The 23,182-nt window shown below is 40.7% G+C and overlaps 1 protein-coding gene across 2 annotated transcripts in view; it reads right to left on the reverse strand.

Annotated features, from left to right (window-relative positions):
- Positions 1–22,453, reverse strand: part of ATF1 (activating transcription factor 1) — a 62,234-nt gene extending 39,781 nt beyond the window's left edge. The window contains exons 1-2 of one of the 2 annotated variants that reach the window (XM_052640815.1): positions 22,229–22,453; positions 14,189–14,287 (exon numbers count right to left, since the gene is read on the reverse strand). In XM_052640815.1, the coding sequence (XP_052496775.1) occupies positions 14,189–14,281 (93 nt within the window). In that variant the 5' untranslated portion in view covers positions 14,282–14,287; positions 22,229–22,453. Of the gene's footprint in view, positions 1–14,188; positions 14,288–21,643; positions 21,765–22,228 lie in introns of those variants that run through there. The other variant, XM_052640816.1, reaches the window with a different exon arrangement.
- Between the last annotated feature and the right edge of the window lie 729 nt (positions 22,454–23,182).

Here is a 23,182-nt window from a genome sequence, read left to right on the forward strand (position 1 = left end):
TGAGAGTTGGACTGTGAAGAAGGCTGAGCGCCGAAGAATTGATGCTTTTGAACTGTGGTGTTGGAGAAGACTCTTGAGAGTCCCCTGGACTGCAGGGAGATCCAACCAGTCCATCCAAAAGGAGATCAGTCCTGGGTGTTCACTGGAAGGACTGATGCTAAAGCTGAAACTCCAATACTTTGGCCACCTCATACGAAGAGTTGACTCATTGGAAAAGACTCTGATGCTGGGAGGGATTGGGGGCAGTAGGAGAAGGGGACGACAGAGGATGAGATGGCTGGATGGCATCACAGACTCGATGGACCTGAGTCTGCGTGAACTCCAGGAGTTGGTGATGGACAGGGAGGCCTGGCGTGCTGTGATTCACGGGGTCGCAAAGAGTCGGACACGACTGAGCGATTGAACAGAACTGAACTGAGTATAACTAAATATCTGCATAACAACTCATGTGTAGCACAGACATGTACAAGTGTGTTCATTAAGCATAATTTACAATACCTAAAAACTGAGGGGAAAAAGTCTAGTAGAGTAGATCTTTTTTTTTTTTAATTCAGTTATATAGCATTAACAAGAGATATACCTAAAACCTAACTTAAAGACACAGAAAGACTGAAAGTAGAGATGCAGGGAAAAAGACTGCCATTAAGATACTAAACTTAAATTTATATCAAACTAGACTTTAAGGTAAAAGGTAGTTTTAGAAATAAAGACACAAAAGGGATAATTCTCCAGGAATACACAGTTTTAAAATCTATATTCATTTATTAACAGCCTCACAACATACTTGCAATCACAGGACACAACTACAATGGAAGATTAAATGTAATGCTCTCAAATCAAAGAACAGACAAAAAGTGATAAAGCCATACAAGGTTTAACAACACAACCTAAGCTGACCTAATAAATATAGAACTCTGCATACAAATGCAGAATATACTTTCTTTTCAAAAGCATACTAAACATTTTTAAAAGCTTACCATGGATTATGTGATAGCAAAGTTTACTGCAAATTAGTTTCTGAATTATTAATTTTGTGACCAAAATCGCATTCTATTACTTCATTAGAAGATATATCAAGAAACCACAGATTTGCTTCTCAAGAGAAAAACAGGTAATTCCCTGGTGGTCTAATGATTAGGATTCAACGCTTTCACTGCCAAGGCCTGGGTTCAATCCCTGACTGGGGAACTAAGATCTCACAAGCCAAAACACATAGCTACCAAAAAAAAAAAGGGTACTCCAAATTATATAGTTACTTAGCAAAATACACTCAACATGAAAGTTTTGAAATACAAACTCAGTTTTGTTTTGGTGTTTTTGTCTGTACTACACAGGCAAAAATGCTGTATCTTAGTTTCCTGACCAGGGACTGAACCTGTGCCCTTGACAGTGGAAGCAAGGCGTCCTAACCACTGAATCACCAGGGAATTCTCTGAAACTCAGTATTTTTTTTTTTCGTAAGGAATTCAACAAAGTTGGAGTCTTAATAACCCCAAGGACAGAAACTTGCTGGTCATGGCTCTTCTAAATAGTTGTGTATGATATAATGTACTGAGATTTTTTCTAAGGTGTAACTGTTGCTCTTAGTCCTCTTACTACAAAAACCTCTTTTCATCAACAGGAAATGCTACTGTGTGTACTCATTATTTCCTTTGAAAAAGCTCACATATACTCAAGACCTCTTGGGTTTCCAACATTTGGACACATTACAGTAACTCTTTTGCTACTACTATACTTCAGATATAGATCAGAACATTTTGTTCTGATAGAATGTTCTATTCTGGGGAACATTAATTTCTTACCATAGACTGTTAAGTGAGACTTCTCATGTTAAAGTCCCTCCATACATACTGATTAACTTAAATTATGAACCTTTATTCTATTAGTTCAGTCATATTACTTTATATAATTTTGGACTGTAATCCAACAGTTCTATAGGCCAAGTCCAGAGTATTAACACTATAGACAGTTGTTATGATAAAATGATGTATCTAAATTATCCTAACATGTCTACTATAGGTAAAATTTTACTTTAGCATATTTGTAACTTATATCTACTCTCACATCCCACTGAAGAAATTAGCTACTCTTTATACATTTTCTAATACTTTCTGAAGCTAAGAGTCATCCCCTTAGAACAAAATCTTATTTTACACTGTGCAAAATGAATGGGTAGATGATGAGAAAATCTGAGCTGTTCATAACTCGTAATCTGCTTTCAAAATTAAAGAACACAAGTGAACCAGTTTCTTATACACATATAAAATTTTTAAAAAAAGATTAGACTTAAGTGCAAGATCTAAAACCATAAAACTTCTACAGGGAAAGAGACAGTAGAAGTTGGACACTGGTCTTAGTAACATTTTTCTGGATTTGTTTCCTCAGACAAGGGCAACAAAAGCAAAAATAAACAAATGGTACTACATCAAGCTTAAATACTTTTAGCACAGTGAAGGATAATCTCAACAACAAAAAAAGGCAACCTACTAAATGGGAGGAAATATTTGCAAATGATATATCCAATAATAGGTTAATATCCAAAATACAAAAAGAACTCAAACAACACAAAACCACAACACCCCAAACAATCCAAATGTTAAAATAGGCATAAGACCAGAATAGACATTTTTCTAAAAAAGACATACACATGGCCAACAGACACATGAAAAGATGCTCAATGTCACTTATCTCTAGGGAAATGCAAACCAAAACCACAATGAGATATCACCTCACATCTGTCAGAATGGCTATCATCAAAAAGACAAATAACAATTAATGAATGTTGGCAAGGATGTGAGGAAAAGGGAAATCTTCATGCACTCTTGAGAATGTAAATTGGTCCAAACACAACAGAAAGCAGGACAGTGATTCCTCAAAAGATTAAAACTAGAACTACCATAGGACCCAGCAATTCCACTTCTGGGTATTTACCAAACAAACCAAAACACTAGTTCAAAAAGATATATGTGTACTTCCCTGGTGGCCCCGTGGTTAAGAATCCACCTGCCACTGCAGGGGACACAGCTTCGATCATTGGTGGGGGAGATTCCGCAGGGCAACTAAGCCCATGGGCCACAACCACCAAAGCCTAAGCGCTCTAGAGCCCATGCTCCACAACAAGAAAAGCCACTGCAATGAGAAGCTCATGTACCGCAATGAAGAGTAGCCCCCACTCACCACCACTAGAGAAAACCAGAGCACAGCAACAAAGACCCAGCACAGTCCAAAAGGAAATTAAAAGATATGCGCCTCTATGTTGATGGCAGCATTGTTTACAATAGCCAAGATATGGAAGCAACCGAAGTGTCCTTCAATAAATGAATGGATAAGGATGATGAACAGTGGAATATTATTCAGCCATAAAAAAGAAGGAAATCTTGTGATTTGCAACAACATGGAAAAGACCCTGATGCTGGCAAAGATTGAAGGCAGGAAAAGGGGATGACAGAGGATGAGATGGTTGCACAGTATCACTGACTCGATGGACATGAGTTTGAGTAAGCTCCGGGAGTTGGTGATGGACAGAGAAGCCTAATGTGCTGCAGTTCATGGGGTCACCAAGAGTCAGACACGACTGAGCAACTGAACTGAACCAGATGTATCTAGAGAGTATTATGCTATGTAAAATAAGTGGGACAGAGAAAAACAAACCCTATATAGTTTTACTTATATATGGAATCTACTTTTTTTAATGAACAAACAAAAGATACAGACTTACATATACAGAGAACAGATTATCCAGAAAGAAAGGGAATGAAGGTTGGGGGAAATAAGTGAAGGAGATAAAGAGGTATGAACTTACAGTTGTAAAATCATCTGATCACACTACCTGATAGAGAAAAAGCATCTGAAGCATCTGACAGATTTAATATCATTTCATGGGGAAAAAAAAAATCTCAGAAAACTTAGAAGGGAACCTCCTCAAACTCACAAACAAGATCTATAAAAACTTACACAGCTAATGTCAGATTTAATGATGAAAAATGAATGTTTTCCCTTTGAAACTGGGAAAAGAAAAGATGTCCATTTCATCACTCTATTCAAGAAAATTCTGGAAGCTCTAGCCATTACAATAACACAAGAAAAAGAAACAAAATGCATACAGATTGGAAAACAAGAAATAAAACCAACTCTATTTGCAGCTGACACTACTAAACATACAAAATCCTAAGGAATATTAAAAACAAATGAAAACACCAAAATCATCCCTCCTAGAATAAGTGTGTTCAGCAATGTTGCAAGACTCAAGATCAATAGCCAAAATCAACTGTACTTCTATGTCCTTACAATAACTGAAATCTAAAATAATACAATATCACCTACAATAGCTCTAAAGAAAATATGCAATATTATTTACAACTGCCCCAAGGAAAATAAAATACTTAGCTATAAAACTAACAAAACAGATGTGGGAATAGGATGTCAGTTCTCCCCAACTGATCTACATGTTCATAGACACAGACAAGCTTCTTCTAAAATTTGTAAGGAAAAGGACCTAAAATAGCCAAAACAATTTTGAAAAAGAATAAAATGGGAGGAATCATCTTCCCAGTGTTAAGGCTTCCTACACATGGTACATAAGACAGTGAGGCACTGACAGAGAGACAGCCATATAGATCAATGGAATGCAACAGCGAACTCAGAGGCAGACAAATATCCCGAAGTTATTTTGGATAAAAGGGCAAAAGCATTTCAATGGAGGAGGGTACTCTTTTCAACAAACAGTGCTATAGCAACTGTACATACACAGGCAAGCAGAAAACAAAAACCCTCAAATCTATACAAAAATTATCTTAAAATCAATCATGGACTTAAATGTGAAATATAATACTATCAAACTTTAGGAGAAAATGGGGGAAAAGTCTTTGAAATTTAGGACTAAGCAGAGACTTCTTAGATAAAGTCAGCACAGTCCATAAAAGGAAAAATTTATAAACTGGACCTAATCAAAATTTAAAACTTTCAGCTCTGTGAATGACCCTATTATACAAATGAAAAAGGGAAGTTATCCTTCTAGTCCCCACACCATCCATACTGGAAACACGTAAATAAACTTAGATTTTTAACTCTCTATAGAAGAATCTTTCTTTCCTGAAAAGTAAAATCCAGATGACCGAGAACATCCAAGACATTAAACAGAGAACCTCCAGGTAAGAAAGGATTACCAAAAAACACTGATGTGCACGTGTAAACACACACTCTTAGCTTATCCCCACCTTGGGTGAAGTTCTCAGGTCAAAAATATGAATGGAATGAAAATCAATCAGTTTTAAAAGTGTTCTGGAGTCAAGCTTATTTGGAATTTCTTAAATTAGCCTCATTTATCCTCATCCATTGCCTGGAGCCAACAAACAACTGTGGTGATTATAAAGTCTGCAGTTGTAACAGACACCATGATAGAACAGCCAGATCCCCTTTCTCTGGTAAAAGAGACTTCCTCCCCAGCTACTGGAGGACAGCTGCTGACAGTGGTCAGCCCTCTTTGGAAATACCCTAGCTGATTAGTCACCTTGTCTGAGGTCACACATACCCCTTCCCAGATCAGTCAAGACAGAATACCTGGTGCATGCATGAATAAAAAGCCTGGCTGGTTCCTTACCCCAATTCTGAAGAGCAATCTGAGCTTCAAAGATCCCCACTGAGGTCCTCAGTGAGACTGAATCAAAGTCCAACTTTTCCCTCTGCCCAATCCTGTTTCCTTCTACTTCTTTCTTTCCCTTCCACAGGTGGTAATCCCAAAAGTCTTCCTAATAAACTTCCTGCCTGCTAATATCCATTGCACTGTCTGCTACCCAAGAAACCCAAGCTGTGTGGGAAGTCAAACTGCTGGAATTCAAATTATATCTCTAACCTTAATAGTTGTAAGAACCTCTAAAATGGGGATTAAAAAACCACAATAGGTTGCTAAGAGGTTTGAAGGTGTTAAAACATGTTTAGAATACACGAGGCACACAGTGGATACTCAATACACGTTAGCTGTTGCTCCTGTCATTGTTTCCCCATTCACACATGGTTAAAGTACACAAGTTTCTCTACAGCATGAGAATTCTCTACAGCATGAGAATTACTGAAATCTATGAGCTGAAAAAGACCTTAGAAATCACCACATATGATGCCTTAATTTCCAGGTGCTGAATATCACATCTAAATAAGTTGGCTCAAGCTAATATTCCAGTCACTAAATGATAAAACCAGGATTCGAACCAGGTCTTAAACAAGGCTGCGTCTCAACCTATGTATATTTTGTAATTAAATGAACTGCATCAAGTACTGAGCCCTTCACCTTCACCTTTTTGCCATAAATGAACCTCTGCTCTCCTCTGGAGAACACCACCTCTCTCCTCATCAGTTCAGTTCAGTCGCTGAGTCATATCCGACTCTTTGCGACTCCCTGGACTCCAGGACACAGGCCTCCCTGTCCATCACCAACTCCCAGAGCTTACTCAAACTCATGTCCACTGAGGCAGTGATGCCATCCAGCCATCTCATCCTGTCAGCCCCTTCTCCTCCTGCCTTCAATCGTTCCTAGCATCAGGGTCTTTTCCAATGAGTCAGTTCTTCGCATCAGGTGGCCAAAGTATGGGAGTTTTAGTTTCAGCATCAGTCCTTCCAATGAATATTCACAGCTGATCTCCTTTAGTAAGGATTGGTTGGATTTCCTTGCTGTCCAAGGGACTCTCAAGCATCTTTTCCAACACCACAATTCAAAAGCATCAATTCTTCGACACTCAACTTTCTTTATAGCCCAACTCTTAAATCCATACACGACTACTGGAAAAACCATAGCTTTGACTAGACAGTCCTTTGTTGGTAATGTCTCTGCTTTTTAATATGCTGTTTAGGTTGCTCATAACTTTTCTTTGAAGGAGCAAGTGTCTTTTAATTTCATGGCTGCAGTCACCATCTGCAGTGATTTTGGAGCCCCCCAAAATAAAGTTTCTCACTGTTTCCATCGTTTCCCCACCTATTTGCCATGAAGTGATGGGACCAGATACCATGATCTTCGTTTTCTGAATGTTGAGCTTTAAGCCAACTTTTTCACTCTCCTCTTCCACTTTCATCAAGAGGCTCTTTAATTCTTCTTCGCTTTCTGCCTTCATTAACTCTACTATCTGGAATCTCGGCAATCCTTGGACTCCACAGAAACCTATAATCCATTGCATCTACTATCTTTTCCCTGCTTTCAACCCCATCAAGTCCCCACTTCTTCCTTACACAGCTTAAATTTCAAGGTCCAGCATTACTATCACCGTGTCACATACACCTATGTCCTTGTCTTTTCTTGCTTTGCTATAGTCTCTGCACTAAACAGCAACCTGCTAACTCACATACTCTACGCCTGTAGCTGGTATACAAGTATCTGAATCCAACTGGAGAAAAAAACAAGCTGAACTTAATTGTCTCACTTTAAGTTCATGATCACTAACCTCAAGTGGACTGTTAATGCTTTCCAACAATTCTATTGCATATCCCTAGTCTACCTATGTTCTCAAAATGTTTTATTTGACTGAAAAACAATGTATCAAAAGAAAACTTTCAGAATAGCTCATCCCCAATCTACCTACTTAACATTCCCAATCTACCTACCTAAAAGCACTGGATCACCAAGGAATTCCCACAATGAAGTATTTTTAATTATGTTCACTATTTAAGTATGTTCACTATTTAAACAGAATGCTAAGGCACATTTTAACAGACTACAATACACTATAAACAAAACTTTTAAATGTACTGGGACACCAAAAACTTTGTGTGACTTGGGCTTTATTGCAGTATCAGCTTTACTGTAGCAGTCTGGAACACAGTATTCATTAACACCAAACTTACAGTCAACAGCACTACAAATCATACCTGAGTGACACTTATCTAACACATTTATTTTCTATACAAGGTACATCATAACTTTCTTGCACTTAACACTTAAGGTCTAGGCTTAGAACCCATTTTAAACAGCAAAATCACCAACAAAAAGCACAGTAATGTGAAAAATACGGCAATAACTAGACCACAAAGAGAATAGTTTATAGTATGAGAGCTAACAAAAGACAAAATACTGCCATTATTCAGCCTCAACTGAGAAAGTGACTCATTTTTCACTACAATACACATGGCCACTAATGACCATAAAACTACATACTGATTTGGGGGTTACAAACAAATTTTACTAAGTAGGTAAATCTGCAAATACAGAATCCTTGAAAAGTGAAAATCAACTACATTAATAGTTATTGTTACTCCTCATCTGACCTACCAGCAGCAATTTACATAGCTGACCGTCACCTCATTCTTAATTTCCAAAATCCTAATCTCTCTCGTTTTTTTTTTTTTTTTAACCACTTTAGCCATCCCTTTTCAATCTCCCCAAACCCCAAATGTTGGGAGTCCCAGAATCAAATCCATTGACTTCATCTCTGACTACACTCAACCCCAGTAATCTCGAGATATTGTGGCACAAATCTCAGGTGCTCTGTTTTCCTTTTCCCTTTTTCTCTCTGGATAATTTCTGTTGGTCTATTTTCAAGTTCATGGATTCTTTCCTCAGTTGTGTCAGGTGTATGAATAAACCCTAAAACATACTTCATCTATGTCACAATTTTTACTTCTAGCATTTCCATTTGACTCTTGCATAGTTTCTGTTCCTCTGCTGAAATTTACCTCTTGTTCATACATGTTCTCCACCTTTTCTACTAGAACCTCTAATATATTATTGTTATTTTAAACGCACTATCTGATATTTCTAACAACTGAGTCACCCTGAGTCTACTTCTGACAGTGGGTGTTTTAGGTTTTTTTGCTTTTTTGTATGTGCTTCACGTGTAAGGACATCATGTGCAAGGAGAGTAGAGGCTGAGGAAACAGTATTTATGCCTAAAAATAGGCACACTACTTCTTTTTACTAGGCTTTTAGTGGAGGCGATGGGGGCGGGGATGAGTCAATCCATTCAGGAGTTGAAACCCCCATTCAGGAGCTTGGGTTCTGTTTCGATTACCTTAAGTACACTTCCTGTGTTTAGTCGCTCAGTCCTGTCCGACTCTTTGAGACCCTCTGGACTGTAGCCCACCAGGCTCCTCTGTCCACAGGATTTTCCACACAAGAATACTGGAGTGGGTTGCTATTTCCTTCTCCAAATAATCTTCCAGACCCAGGGATCAAACCGGTATCTCTTGTGGCTCCTGCACCTCAGGCGGATTCTTAACCTCTGAGACACTGGCTTCCCTTTAAGTGCCCTACCAGCTCCAAATTCCTCTTCTGTGACCTTCGGCTAAGGGTGGGGTCTGGTTTGCCAGAGGGTTTTTCTTAACGTTCTTGCTCCACCCTCAGCCTTAGGCTTTCTCTGTATACCTGACCCAGTGTCTCTCTAAACTCTTAGCACTCCCCAAGGGCAGGGGATAGACTGCTTTTGCTTTATATGCTTGGAGGAATGGGGGCAGATGGGTAAGTTCTGTTATCCTGGCCTAGTCTCAACTGACCTGTTCAAAATTGGAAAAGGAGTACGTGAAGGTTGTGTACTTGTCACCCTGCTTATTTAATTTATATGCAGAATACATCATTCGAAATGCCAGGCTGGATACAGCACAAGCTGGAATCAAGATTGCCAGGAGAAATATCAAAAACCTCAGATATGCAGATGATACCACTCTAATGGCAGAAAGCGAAGAGGAACTAAAGAGCCTCTTGATGAAAGTGAGAGTGAAAAAGCTGGCTTAAAACTCAACATTCAAAACACTAAGATCATGCCATCCAGTCCCATCACTGCATAGCAAATAGATTTTCTTGGGCTCCAAAACCTACTGCGGACAGTGACTGCAGCCATGAAATTAAGATACCTGCTCCTTGGAAGAAAAGCTATGACAAACCTAGACAGCGTATTAAAAACCAGACATCACACTGCAGACAAAGGTCCATATAGTCAAAGCTGTGGTTTCTCCAGTAGTCTCGTACAGATATGAAAGCTGGACTATAAAGAAGGCTGAGCATCAAAGAATTGATGCTTTTGAATTGTGATTCTGGAGATGATCTTGAGAGTCCCCTGAACAGCAATGAGATCAAACTAAAGGAGTCAATCCTAAAGGAAATTCTGAATATTCACTGGAAGGACTGATGCTGAAACTCCAATCCTTTGGCCACCTGATGCCAAGAGCCAACTTATTGGAAAAGACCCTGATGCTGGGAAAGATTGAGGGCAGGAGGAGAAGGGGACGACAGAGAATGAGATGGTTGGATGGCATCACCGATGTGATGGACGTGAATTTGAGTAAGCTCTGGCAGATAGTGAAGGACAGTGATGTCTGGTTCTGGTGTGCTGCAGTCCATGGGGTTGCAGAGTCAGACATAACCTAGTGACTGAACAAGTCTCAGTCTCAGGAAGTGAGGCTTTCTCCCAGTAGTAGGCAAACTAATGATCTGAACCTGGGAAAGTTTTCTGCCCTTCCCTCAGGGTTTATGGATTTTCTTTTTCTTTTCACTTCTCCCACCCATAATGGAAAATTTGGGTTTATTCCCTTCCCCAAGTTGCTTAAAGCTTTTTTCCATAAAGATGAAGGGTCTAGGCAGGCCTGTACCACCTAGAGAGGCATTCTCTATATCCCTTGCTTCCTAATCTTTCTCATAAGCAACTCTTGGAGGTCCTTGGAGAAAAGCAGGACTTTGGCAATTCATTAGAAATTTAGCTAAATTCTATTCCCCCCCTCCCCCCCTAGGAAAGTCCCACTTCCTTCCTGTGCTCTGCTACAGGTGAGCCATGCCCACATCCCACTTCTAATGCATTGAGAGAAGTTATGATTTTTTATACATAATAGCTTATTCTTGTTTCATAGTGGGAGCAATATGCTTTCCAGCTTTCTAAATCCTAAAAGGAAGCCAGAAATCACTCCATGAGTTCAAATATTACCTATACATCTAGAACTTCTAAATTTTTATTTCTAGTCTGGACCTCTCTTCTGGACTCCAGACCATATATATCCAACTACCTGCTGGACAAGTCTACTTGTATGATTTGCCAGACAGATTCAAAGGTGGCCCCCATGGTCTCCACCTTCTGGTGTATATGCCTTTGTGTGAGTGTTAGAAGGATCTGTAGCTTGCTTCAAGCCAACAGAATAAGGCAAAGATGGTGGAATGCCATTCCTGTGATTATGTCACGTTTTATGGGAAAGGAATAGGGTTTCATCCCTCATTATGTTATATAAGGCCCTGTCTTGTCAGCTGACTCATCCTAATTCTCTTGCTGAACTTAAAGAAGCAAGCTGCCATGCTGTGAGTTGCAAACTGTAGGTGACCTCTAAGAGCTGAAGGTGGACTCCAGTCAAAAAAGAAGTTCTCAGTCCTACAGCTGCAACAAAATGAATCCTGCCAACAAACGGAGTGAGCTTGGAAGTGAATTCTTCTCGGTCCTAGTCTCCAGATAAAAAGGCAGCCCTAGCCAACATCTTGATGCAGCTTGTGAAACTGTGAAGCAGAGAACCCAACTAAGAAGTGCCTGACCCTACAGAAATTATGAGATAATCAATACGTGTTGTTTTAAGCCACTATATTTGTAGTGATTTGTTTTGCAACACAGAAAACTAATACAGATAGTACCATAAACTTAACATACCCAAAAGCCAAATTCCTGCAACATCTCCCCAAAAAGAAAGAAAAAAGTTCCAGTGTTGTCCATCTCAATAAATGGCAACTCCATTATTACAGTTATTCAAGTCAAAAACTGGACAGTCAATCTTAACTCCTTTTTCCTCTAAACCCACATCCAATCCCAAAGCAAACACTGTTGGCTTCACAATCAAATTGCACCCACAGTCTACCTTTATCTCACCACCACCACTGCTTCCACCTTAGTCTGAGCCACAGCTGTCTTTCATGCACGTTTAGTGTCTTTAACAGCCTCCTAACTGGCTTTCCTACTTCCACTCCACAAAGCAGACAGAATGATTCTATTAAAATATCAGTCAGATTACTTTACTCACCCCACTCCAAAGGTTCCTCATCTTACCGAGATTAAAAGGCAGAACTCTTACAGTAGTACACAAGGCCTACATTATCGGCAGCTCCCCTCCCAGCCCAGCCTCTCCGCCTCCCCCTGTGTCACCCGCCTCTCCCACCACAGTGGCTGCCCCGCTATCCGGTAACCATGCCCCATGCAGTTCAGTCTCCGAGTTTACAATTGTTGGTCCATATAAGTAAAGAGACATGTCCACAGACAGGACTTCTCTGACCAGCTTATATCAGACGGCAAGTCCCCATCCCCATGAACAATCCCCTATCCCTCCTATCCTGCTCTATCAGCCTCACAGCACATATTACCAACTAATATGTTTTATTTTCTCCAATACTAACTAGAATATATGTTCCATGAGAACTGAAACTTTTGTTCCCTGCTATATCCCCACCTTATAGTGAATTACTGAATAATTACTGTATTAGATACTTTTTCCTTACATAATTTAGAGTCTAACAAAGCAGTCAAACAACAAGGATCTGGATACAAAGTCAGTGACATTATTTTTAAAAATCACTATAAAACTATTCATCATCTACAAGTGTACTTATTCTATCTCTGTAAATGCGCTTCTAAGGGAACTTGGAAAACATTCACATCTAACCAAAATTACTGAAATGTATAAGTAAGTGAACTGAATTAAAACATTTGTGACAGGCTCTACTAACAGAAAGGTAACTGAAAGACTCTATCACTGTTTTTCCAGCCCTACATGGAGACAATACTATTATTCTTCACAGATACAGCCAAATAATAGAGAAGAATAAATCAAGCTTGAAGGAGTAATCCTTTAGATGCTTAGTTTTCCCACTTTTTCATCTCTTTTATACTCTGAAAAATTATTGGGGAACTTTCATTTAAGTCAGCTTTTAATCTAATACTTACATTTAAGATTTAAATGAAATTTTAAAAATACCTGATAGTTCATTTTAAAATAACAATCATAAATCCACTACATATTAACATAATATTTTAATTAATAAAACTAAATATCTCCCCCCAAGGTTAGTGAGAGAAATGACATTGTTTTACATTTCTGCATATCTCCTTAATGTTTGAGTTAATAGAAAATAGCTGAAATCTCTTTATCTGCTGCTACATTAAATATATGCCACATGTTGTTTTGGTGGAGGTATATGAAGGAAGATGCATGGATCAGACAATTTGAAATTTTAAAAATACAGTGGATAAGAATCTGCGTGCCAGTGCAGAGGACACAGGTTCAATTCCTGGTCTGGGAAGATCCCATATACCATGGGGCAACTAAGCCTGTGCACCACAATTACTGAAGCCAGAGCTCTAGAGCCCACCAGCTGCAACTACGGAGCCCATGAGCTGTAACTACTGAAGCCTGCACGCCCTAGAGCCTGTGCTCTGCAACAAGAGAAACCGCTGCAATGAGAAGCTCATGCACCACAACCTAAGTAGTCCCTAAATCTCCACAACTAGAGAAAAGCCCAGGCAGCAGTGAAGACCCAACACAATCAAAAATGAATAAACTAATTTTTAAAATACCATTAATTCCTGGGACTTCTCTGGCGGATCAGTGGTTAAAACTCTGTGCTTCCACTGCACGGGGCACTGGTTCAACCTGTGATCAAGGAACTAAGGATCCTGCCTACCATGTAGCCAAAAAAAAAAAGTTTTTTTTTTAACTTAAAAATTAAAACAAAAAAGACATCAGTTCTGCAATGTACATGTCTGTCAATTTAAATTATCAAATGAATATACCTGTTTTCCAGTTAGGCAAAAATATTTTCTATATATCCATAATACATATACTGAACTGAAGATGGTTTGAGTCCTGAAACTATTATTCTCTATTTCAAGTTAGCCTAAAGAACCAAATTATTTTTCATTTGTCTTAAGTAGCAACAAAATTAGTCTGGAAAAAAAAAAAAAAAAAACTAATCATGTACCACATAAAATGAAATCTTTCAATATCTCCTCAAGTTCTGAGAAGTATATACATATTAAAATAACACTAAGTATATTTTGTAGAAAAGATAATAAAACTGAATCATCTTGACAACATTCATAAACTTTCCTCCCTTCCATACATTTCAACATTTTAGTTTTTCTCTATTGCTTATTTTTTTGAATGTTAGTAATTATTGACTTCAAACAACAGATTCATCTGCAATAACAAACACTGCTAACTGGCTCAATATTTTGGCTGGTTCCTGCCTTACCTGTTGAGCAATATGAGAAATATGAGCTGCCTGAACTGTTGAACCAGACTGAGGTGCTGTCTCTGAAGTGTTACTCTTGTGAGAATCTTCCATAATCAACTGTGAGGAGAAAAAAAGTCAGTTAAAAGATGCTTTCTAACTTCATTTTCAAGAAATCTTATGACATTTCTCTTCTTAACATGCATACTTTTTCAGAAGAACAAAACAGAGCTTTTCCATACTAAAGGCTTAGTTCAGTTTATCCAGACTCATGTTCCTATACCTCTGCTCTTGGGTGTACAGTGACCTAATGATAAAATCTTTTAAAATGGCAAATAAAAAGTGCTATAGAATATAACTTGGTTGCCTCCATGGAAGAGAACTGGTAGCCATGGCATAGAAAGACAATAGAGATTTTCCTCGCATAGTCTTTTAATTTTTTTTTTTGAGTTTTGATTCATACGATCACGTTTAAATTTAATAAATGGTATACAAATATAAATTATTATGACTACATTTTCAAATGCTACTCCACTCAAGAAGTATGACAGGACTTCCCTGGAGGTCCCGTGATTAAGAATCCGCCTGCCAATGCAGAGGACACGGTCTAGGAAGATTCCACGTGCCATGGAGCAACTAAGCCTGTGTGCCACAACTACTGAGCCCGGGTTCCGCTCTGCAACAAGAAGCCACTGCAAGAAGCCTGCGCACCACAATGAAGAGCAGCACCGCCCCCAACCCCCCACACACACCTGTCAGCAAGAGAGAAAGCCTACATGCAATAGCAAGACTCAGTACAGCCAAAAATAAATATTAGATAAAATTTTTTTAAAAAAGTATGATATGCAGGGACACAAGCATTCTTTCCTGCAGTCTAGGGAACAGTTTCTAATTGGATACCTAGTTTAATATAGAGAATTTATTGAGCAAAGGTTGAACAGAATAAATGAATGAAGTCACACCTAAAGACTTCCTAAAGATCTAGATGATCTAATCAACTGCAGGACATGTAGGCTGGATAAGAATGAGAATAGGTGGGTTATGAGAGATGGAATTTATCAAGGAGAACTACTTAGAAACTGGTAGAAGTTTTAGGCAGAATTTAAGGTTTTGATAATTATGTGGAAAGACATAAAAAGAGAAAAGTCTGGCCAGCAAAAAATGAAAAGATACTCAATTTCATTAAGTATCAGAGAAATGCAAATCAAAACTACAATAAGATACCACCTCACATCCATTATGATGGCTAATATTTATTAAAAACCAGAAAATAAGGGTTAGCAAGGATGTGGGGAAACTGAACATTTGTGCACTATAGTTGGGAGTGTAGACTGGTGCAATCACTAGGAAGAACAACATGGTAGTAACTAAAAAAAATTAAAGACAGAATTACTATACGATCCAGCAATCCCGTATTTGTGCCTCTATCCAAAGAATTGAAAGCAGGGTCTTACAGAGATATCTGTACAGCCCTGTACATGGCAGAATACAGCCCTGTATACAGTAGCCAAAAGGCAGAAGCAACTAAAATGTTCATTGATGAGTGAATAAACAAAATGTGATATACGAATATAATGGTATACTACTCAGCTTTAAAAAGGAAGGAAATTGTGATACATGCTACAATATAAATGAACTTTGAGGACATAACCCTAAGTGAAATAAACCAGTTCCCAAAAGACAAATATTGAATGCTTTCACATATTTAAGTTACTTAGGAATAATCAAACCCATAGAAACAAAGAATGATGGTTATCAGGGACAGGAGGGAGAGATGGAGAGTTGTTGTTGTTTTATGGTATGAAAAAGCTCTGTAGATTGGCTGCACAACAATGTAATGTATTTAACACTACTGAATTGTATACTTGAAAATGCTTGTGATGATAAATCTTATTTTATGTGTATTTTCCCATAATTCAAAGAATTTTAAAAGAGAGAATTCTCTAATGGTCCAGTGTTTAGGATTTGGCACTTTCAATGCTGGGGGCCAGGTTCAATCCCTGGTCAGGGAACTAAGATCCCACAAGTCATGCACTAATTAATTGATTAAAAAATTAAAATAAACATAAAAAATCATTTCCATTGTATACATTCTAAAAAGGGGAATTACTTGGTTAAGAAGTATGAATATTTAAAGCTTTCTGAAAGAACTGTAGTCCACCAGAAAGTGAAAGTGAAGTAGCTCAGTCGTATCTGACTCTTTGTGACCCCGTGGACTGCAGCCCACCAGGCTCCTCCATCCATAGTATTCTCCAGGCAAGAATACTGGAATGGGTTGCCTTTTCCTTCTCCGGAGGATCTTCCCGACCCAAGGATCGAACCCAGGTCTCCCACACTGCAGGCAGACACTTTAACCTCTGAGCCACCAGGGAAGCCAGTCCACCAGAAGCACATGAGAAAGCAACAGGAATTTTTTAAAGCCATTACTAACGCAATAGATGGAAAATGGTATGCTGTCACACATTTTAAAAAAATTCTCCATTAATTGCATGAGCTCTGTTTATATTATTTGTCCATTCATCAGATCTTAGTGTTGTCCCTATGACCTTATATGATTTCTTCATATAAATTTTATTTCTATCATGTTAATACAAATACTCTTCCAATATGACTTAATTATGATTATTTTAAAATTTTGTCAAGTTCATCTGGTGCTTCCCTGTTGTTTCTTGAACTGCTTTTGAAGCTACATATGGACTCTATTTTAGGAAGAGTGCAGTGATTTTTAATCTACACTAAGAGAAGTGGTAATCCCACAGATTAAACATACAGATAGCATCAAAGATGGAATTTTATACTTTCTACATATTATTGCTACTGAAAATGCCTTTTTAAACACTCCATTTCAGAAAACACAAGAATACAGAGCAGATAACAAAAAGAATAAAATACCTAAGAATAAACTTACCTAAGGAGACAAAAGAGCTGTATACAGAAAACTATAAGACACTGATGAAAGGAACCAAAGCTGACATAAACATATGGAGAGATATACCATGTTCCTGGGGAGGAGGAATCAACATTGTGACAATGACTACTCCCGAAAGAAATCAGCAGATTCAATGCAGTCTCTATCAAATCACCAATGGCATTTTTCACACAGCTACAACAAAAAATTTCACAATTCGTAGGGAAACACAAAAGATCCCGAATAGCCAAAGCAATCTTGAGAAAGAAGAATGGAGCTGGAGGAATCAACCTTCCTGACTTCAGAATATACAACAAAGCTACCATCATCAACAAAGTATGGGACTGCCACAAAAACAGAAATACAGACCAACGGAACAACATAGAAAGCCCAGAGATAAACCCATGCACCTATGGGCACCTTAGCTTTGGCAAGGAGGCAAGAATATACAATGGAGAAAAGACAGTCTCTTCAATAAGTGGTGCTAGGAAAACTGGACAGTTACATGTAAGAGAATGGAATTAGTACACTTCCTAACACCAACACAAAGATAAACTCAAAATGGGTTAAATAGCTAAATGCAAAACCAGAAACTATAAAATTTTGAAGGAAAACATAGGCAGAACACCCTCTGACATAAATCATAGCAAGATTCTCTATGACCCACCTCCTAGAGTAACGGAAATAAAAACAAAAATAAACAAATGGGACTTAATTAAACTTAAAAGCTCTTGCACAGCAAAGGAAACCATAAACAAGATTAAAGACCACCCTCAGAATGGGAGAGTGAAGTGAAGTCAAGTCGATCAGTCGTGTCTGACTCTTTGCGACCCCGTGGACTGTACCCCACCAAACTTCTCCATCCATAGGATTCTCCAGGCCAGAATACTGGAATGGGTTACCATTTCCTTCTCCAGGGGATCTTCCCGACCCAGGGATCGAACCTGGGTCTCCTGCGTTGGAAGCAGATGCTTTAACCTCTGAGCCACTAAATGAAGCAACTGACAAGAGATTAAACTCCAAAATATACAAGCAGCTCAACATCAGAAAAGCAAACAACCCAATTAAAAAATGGTCAGAATACCTAAACAGACATTTCTCCAAAGAGGGCATACAAATGGCTAATAAGCACATGAAAAAATGCTCAACATCTCTGATTATTAGAGAAATGCAAGTCAAAACTACAAGGAGTTATCACCTCATACCAGTCAGAATAGCCATCATCAAAAAATCTACAAACAATAAATGGTGGCGAGACTGCACCGCTGGAATGTGAATTAATACAGCCACTAAGGAGAACGGAATGGTGATTTCTTGAAAAACTAGGAATAAAACTATCATATGACCCAGATAATCACGATGGTGTGATCACTCACCCAGAGCCAGACATCCTGGAATGTGAAGTCAAGTGGGCCTTAGGAAGCATCACTACAAGCAAAGCTAGTGGAGTTGATGGAATTCCAGTTGAGCTATTTCAAATCCTGAAAGACGATGCTGTGAAAGTGCTGCACTCAATATGCCAGCAAATTTGGAAAACTCAGCAGTGGCCACAGGACTGGAAAAAGTCAGTTTTCATTCCAATCCCAAAGAATGGCAATGCCAAAGAATGTTCAAACTACTGCACAACTGTACTCAACTCACACGCTAGTAAAGTAATACTTAAAATTCTCCAAGCCAGGCTTCAGTAGTACACGAACCGTGAACTACCAGATGTTCAAGCTGGATTTAGAAAAGGCAGAAGAACCAGAGATCAAATTGCCAACATCCGCTGGATCATCTAAAAAGAAAGAGTTCCAGAAAAACACCTATTTCTGCTTCATTGACTATGCCAAAGCCTTTGACTGTGTGGATCACAATAAACTGTGGAAAATTCTGAAAGAGTTGGGCATACCAGACCACCTGACCTACCTCGAGAAACCTGTATGCAGGTCAGGAAGCAACAGTTAGAACTGGACATAGAACAACAGACTGGTTCCAAATAGGAAAAGGAGTACATCAAGGCTGTATATTGTCACCCTGCTTATCTAACTTATATGCAGAGTACATCATGAGAAACGCTGGGCTAGAGGAAGCACAAGCTGGAATCAAGGTTGCTGGGAGAAATATCAATAACCTCAGATATGCAGATGACACCACCCTTATGGCAGAAAGTGAAGAAGAACTAAAGAGCCTCTTGATGAAAATCAAAGAGGAGAGTGAAAAAGTTGGCTTAAAGCTCAACATTCAGGAAACAAAGATCATGGCATCTGGTCCCATCACTTCATGGGAAATAGTTGGGGAAACAGTGGAAACAGTGGCTGACTTTATTTTTCTGGGCTCCAAAAGCACTGCAGATGGTTGACTGAAGCCATGAAATTAAAAGACGCTTACTCCTTGAAGGAAAGTTATGACTAACCTAGATAGCATATTGAAAAGCAGAGATATTACTTTGTCAACAAAGGTCTGTCTACTCAAGGCTATGGTTTTTCCAGTGGTCATGTATGGATGTGAGAGTTGGACTATAAAGAAAGGTGAGTGCTGAAGAATTGATGCTTTTCAACTGTGGTGTTGGAGAAGACTCTTGAGAGTCCCTTGGACTGCAAGGAGATCCAACCAGTCCATCCTAAAGGAGATCAGTCCTGGGTGTTCATTGGAAGGACTGATGTTGAAGCTGAAACTCCAATACTTTGGCCACCTGATGAGAAGAGTTGACTCACTGGAAAAGACCCTGACGCTGGGAAAGATCGAGGGCAGGAGGAGGAGGAGACGACAGAGGATGAGATGGTTGGATGGCATCAACTCCATGGACATGGGTTTGGGTGGACTCCGGGAGTTGGTGATGGACAGGGAGGCCTGGTGTGCTGCAATTCATGGGGTCGCAAAGAGTCGGACACGACTGTGCTACTGAACTGAACTGGACTAAAACAGAGGTTCAAAGAAGTTGCCATTTCTATGGATCTCACTTAAGATGTGAATTTAAGATCTGAAGCCAGAACTATTTTAACCCCAAATCCATGTTCTTTCATTCTACACTGCCCCTCTTCCAGGAATACCTTCACCTCTCCAACTTATCCACCTGGCCTACTCATTTTTAAGTTTCATTCCAAACCCAACTGCTCTGGATCCTTCCTTCCTTGTTCCACTGTACCTTGTTATTTATAATGAGGTTACTTAACTTTCTAAACTGTTTCTATTGACACGTCTGTTTCCCTCAGTCTCAAGGTGCCTAAGAACAGGGCCTTGTGAACGTACGCTCTGCGTCCAGCAGAGATCATCAGGTATGTGGTAAAACAGTAAGCATCAACAAACATAGTACTATGAAGCGGGTCTTAAGCTTCTCCACCTGTAGACGGTGGACAAGTCTGAGGACAAGAAGTCTACTGCTTGACATTTCCACAACTCAACTCATGATATCCCCTCAAAATTGCTCAGTCATACTTAATTTGTTTCAGGTCTTCAAATGTGCCTGCGATGCTTCCTCTCACCTTCCAGCTTTTATGTATGCTGCTTCCTCTGCCAGAAACACTGTCCCTCCTCATGTGACCTATTCCTATGAGTTATTCTTACAGCCAAACTTTCCTGCCTCCCTTAGACTGGTCTAGATGAAGTCTAGAAGCTTAGCTGTATCCCCATGGCACAAGTTTCCTCTACCTTTCATGGCACTCATCACAGAATTGAAATGACCTGTTTTCTGTCTCCCCACCAGAAGGCAAGCTCTAGGGAGTCAAAGACCACATCCTACTCCCAAAATAATACCTTGCACTTACTACTACTCAATAAAATGTGTTTAGTTGGGTTTACCTACCTAAAACTGATAGAAACAATGATATCTTCAAATACCTTATCAAACAAGGTTATCTTCAGAAAATTACTTCAACCCAGCTTTAGAAACACGAAAATTCAGGCGCAAGAGAACACCCTATTTTAGAGCTGAAAATTCAGTAGTATCAATATAAATAAATGGGATGACATGTGAAGAGGAAAAAAACATGTTGAGGGTACTACCACCTACTGGTGATATAGCAACACTGCACAAATGCATCAGACAAACCGTCAAAGTTAACAGCAAATTCAACAGAACGTACTCGTCTTCAAGAACACCGTACTGATTCTAATTGAGACAGAGGAAAACTGCATATTATAGTCTATAGGAAAAACAGCATTTAAATAAAACTGCATACATCTGTTCATAATGAAATTTTCGGGATAAAATTATTTCTGCAAACATAAGCAAATATACTTCGCTACGATAAAACAAATACATCACAAAAGAGGCCAGTTTGGCGAAGATGCTTGCCAAATTTATGCTGAATTAAGCCTCAGAAACGGAAAGGATCCGGAAGACTATTAGCCCATTACGCCTCAAAAGCTGACAGAACTAGTCATTGACATCTACAACAATAGTAGAGAGATCAAGCGGGATGCTCCACGGCGAAGTGGATGCTCTGAAATACCATGCTTAGTTTTGTGACACAGGAGGAAATAGAAGAGAACGTATTCTCGGTTTGAACGTCTGTCCGTTGGTAAACAGACGAGTTCTGTCACTCCACACTACCTTCCCATGACTGCTTCGTGTATGATTATTCTACCGTATGTCTCCCCACTCGACTGGAAGCTCCCGGATGATAAAGGTTGGCTCTGGCCCAACAGCGAGCGGTCCGGGCCCCGCACCCCGAGGGCGCCGGGCACGCTCTACGGTCTTCGGCGAAGATAACCGGTCTCTGGCGACGCTCGGCGGACGACGCGCGGAGGCCAAGGCCATGCTGCCCTCCCCACGGCTCCCGTCCCAACCCCGAGACCTTCGACAGAGGGCTCTCGCCTTGGGCCGCAGAGGCGGCTTCAGAGGCGAAAACCGCCGCGCGGCGGGAGGTCTTCGTTTTAATTTTCATTGGGGGACAGCAGGCGGGCGGGAGGGAGGAATACACCGCCGACTGAAAGGGCGCAGCAGGCCAGGCAACGAGAACCGGAAGCGCGCCCCGCCGGGGGACAGCGAGCAGCCCCTCCCCCTTCCGCCAAGCGCCCTCCGCACCCCTCCCCCACCGCCGCCGCCCGCGCGACCCCCACCGGACGCGCGACCCGCCTCGGCGTCCCCGCGGGGGCCGCGTCCCCGCGCCCTCCTCTTGCCCGGGGACACGGGAGCACGTCCCCACCCGCCTCCCCCGCCCCCTGCTTACCTGTGGCTGCTGCCTTGCCGCTGTCCGGGGCGGGGAACTTCCACTCCCCCCTCCCAGGTGGGTCCGAATTCACTACCCACTTCCCCACCCCCTCACGCGGCGGGGGACGTGCCTCTTTCTTAGGGGTCAGGCGGGGCGGGGAGAATCAGTGTCACTTAACAGCCAACTGTCCTAAGCTACCGTTTCCTCGGCAGTCAGGGCCGCCACTGGCGGCATGATCTACACCAGGCCGGGGGCGGGGGAGTGAAGGGGGGCAAAACTGAGTAACAGAGCGTGGGGGGTGAGGTTAGGGCGGTCCTTCCGTGAGGGCGCCGTCCTACGTCACCGCGTTGCGCACGTGACGCGCCGCCATCTTGTGCCGGGTATCCCGGGACGGCGAGTTCGTGTCGCAAAGGTGTTATTCTGGCGAGAGTTGGGCGTGGCGTTACCTGCAGTTCCTTTTAGCTTCAGGAGCTGTCTTCACTGTTCCCAGACGTCTGTTTTCAGAGGCCAGCACCCACTCGGGGGCTCAAGAGGCCGCTCGGCCTGAGGCAGTGTTCTTCGGTTCGTGGCGTCAGTCTCAGCTCGGCTCCTACTTGGTGCGGCCCAGAGCTGTCGTCCGGGCTTTGACCCACGCCTGACCTGCCGCCTGTTGTAGACAGAGTGACTTGAAGCCTGAAGGCTTGTCCTCAGTTTTTCTTACCACTCAGACTAATGTTAATCCCATAAAACGGCGTTAAGAGTTGTATCTTTAGTCACACATGAAAGGATTAAAAGCCACACCCACAAGGTGTCGGCAGGGTGTGTTAGTGTGTCATGCTGAAGCACAGATTTAGCCCAACTTAAACTAGAGAAAAGTTATAGTACAATCGAGTGTTGTAAAATAAAATCACACCGGGAATTTCCTGGCGGTGCAATGGTTAGGATTACGCGCTTCCACTGCAGGGGAAGCAGGGCTCCATCTCTGGTCTGGGA

Source organism: Budorcas taxicolor, chromosome 5, assembly GCF_023091745.1.
Source record: "Budorcas taxicolor isolate Tak-1 chromosome 5, Takin1.1, whole genome shotgun sequence".
In the NCBI taxonomy this organism is placed as follows: domain Eukaryota; kingdom Metazoa; phylum Chordata; class Mammalia; order Artiodactyla; family Bovidae; genus Budorcas; species Budorcas taxicolor.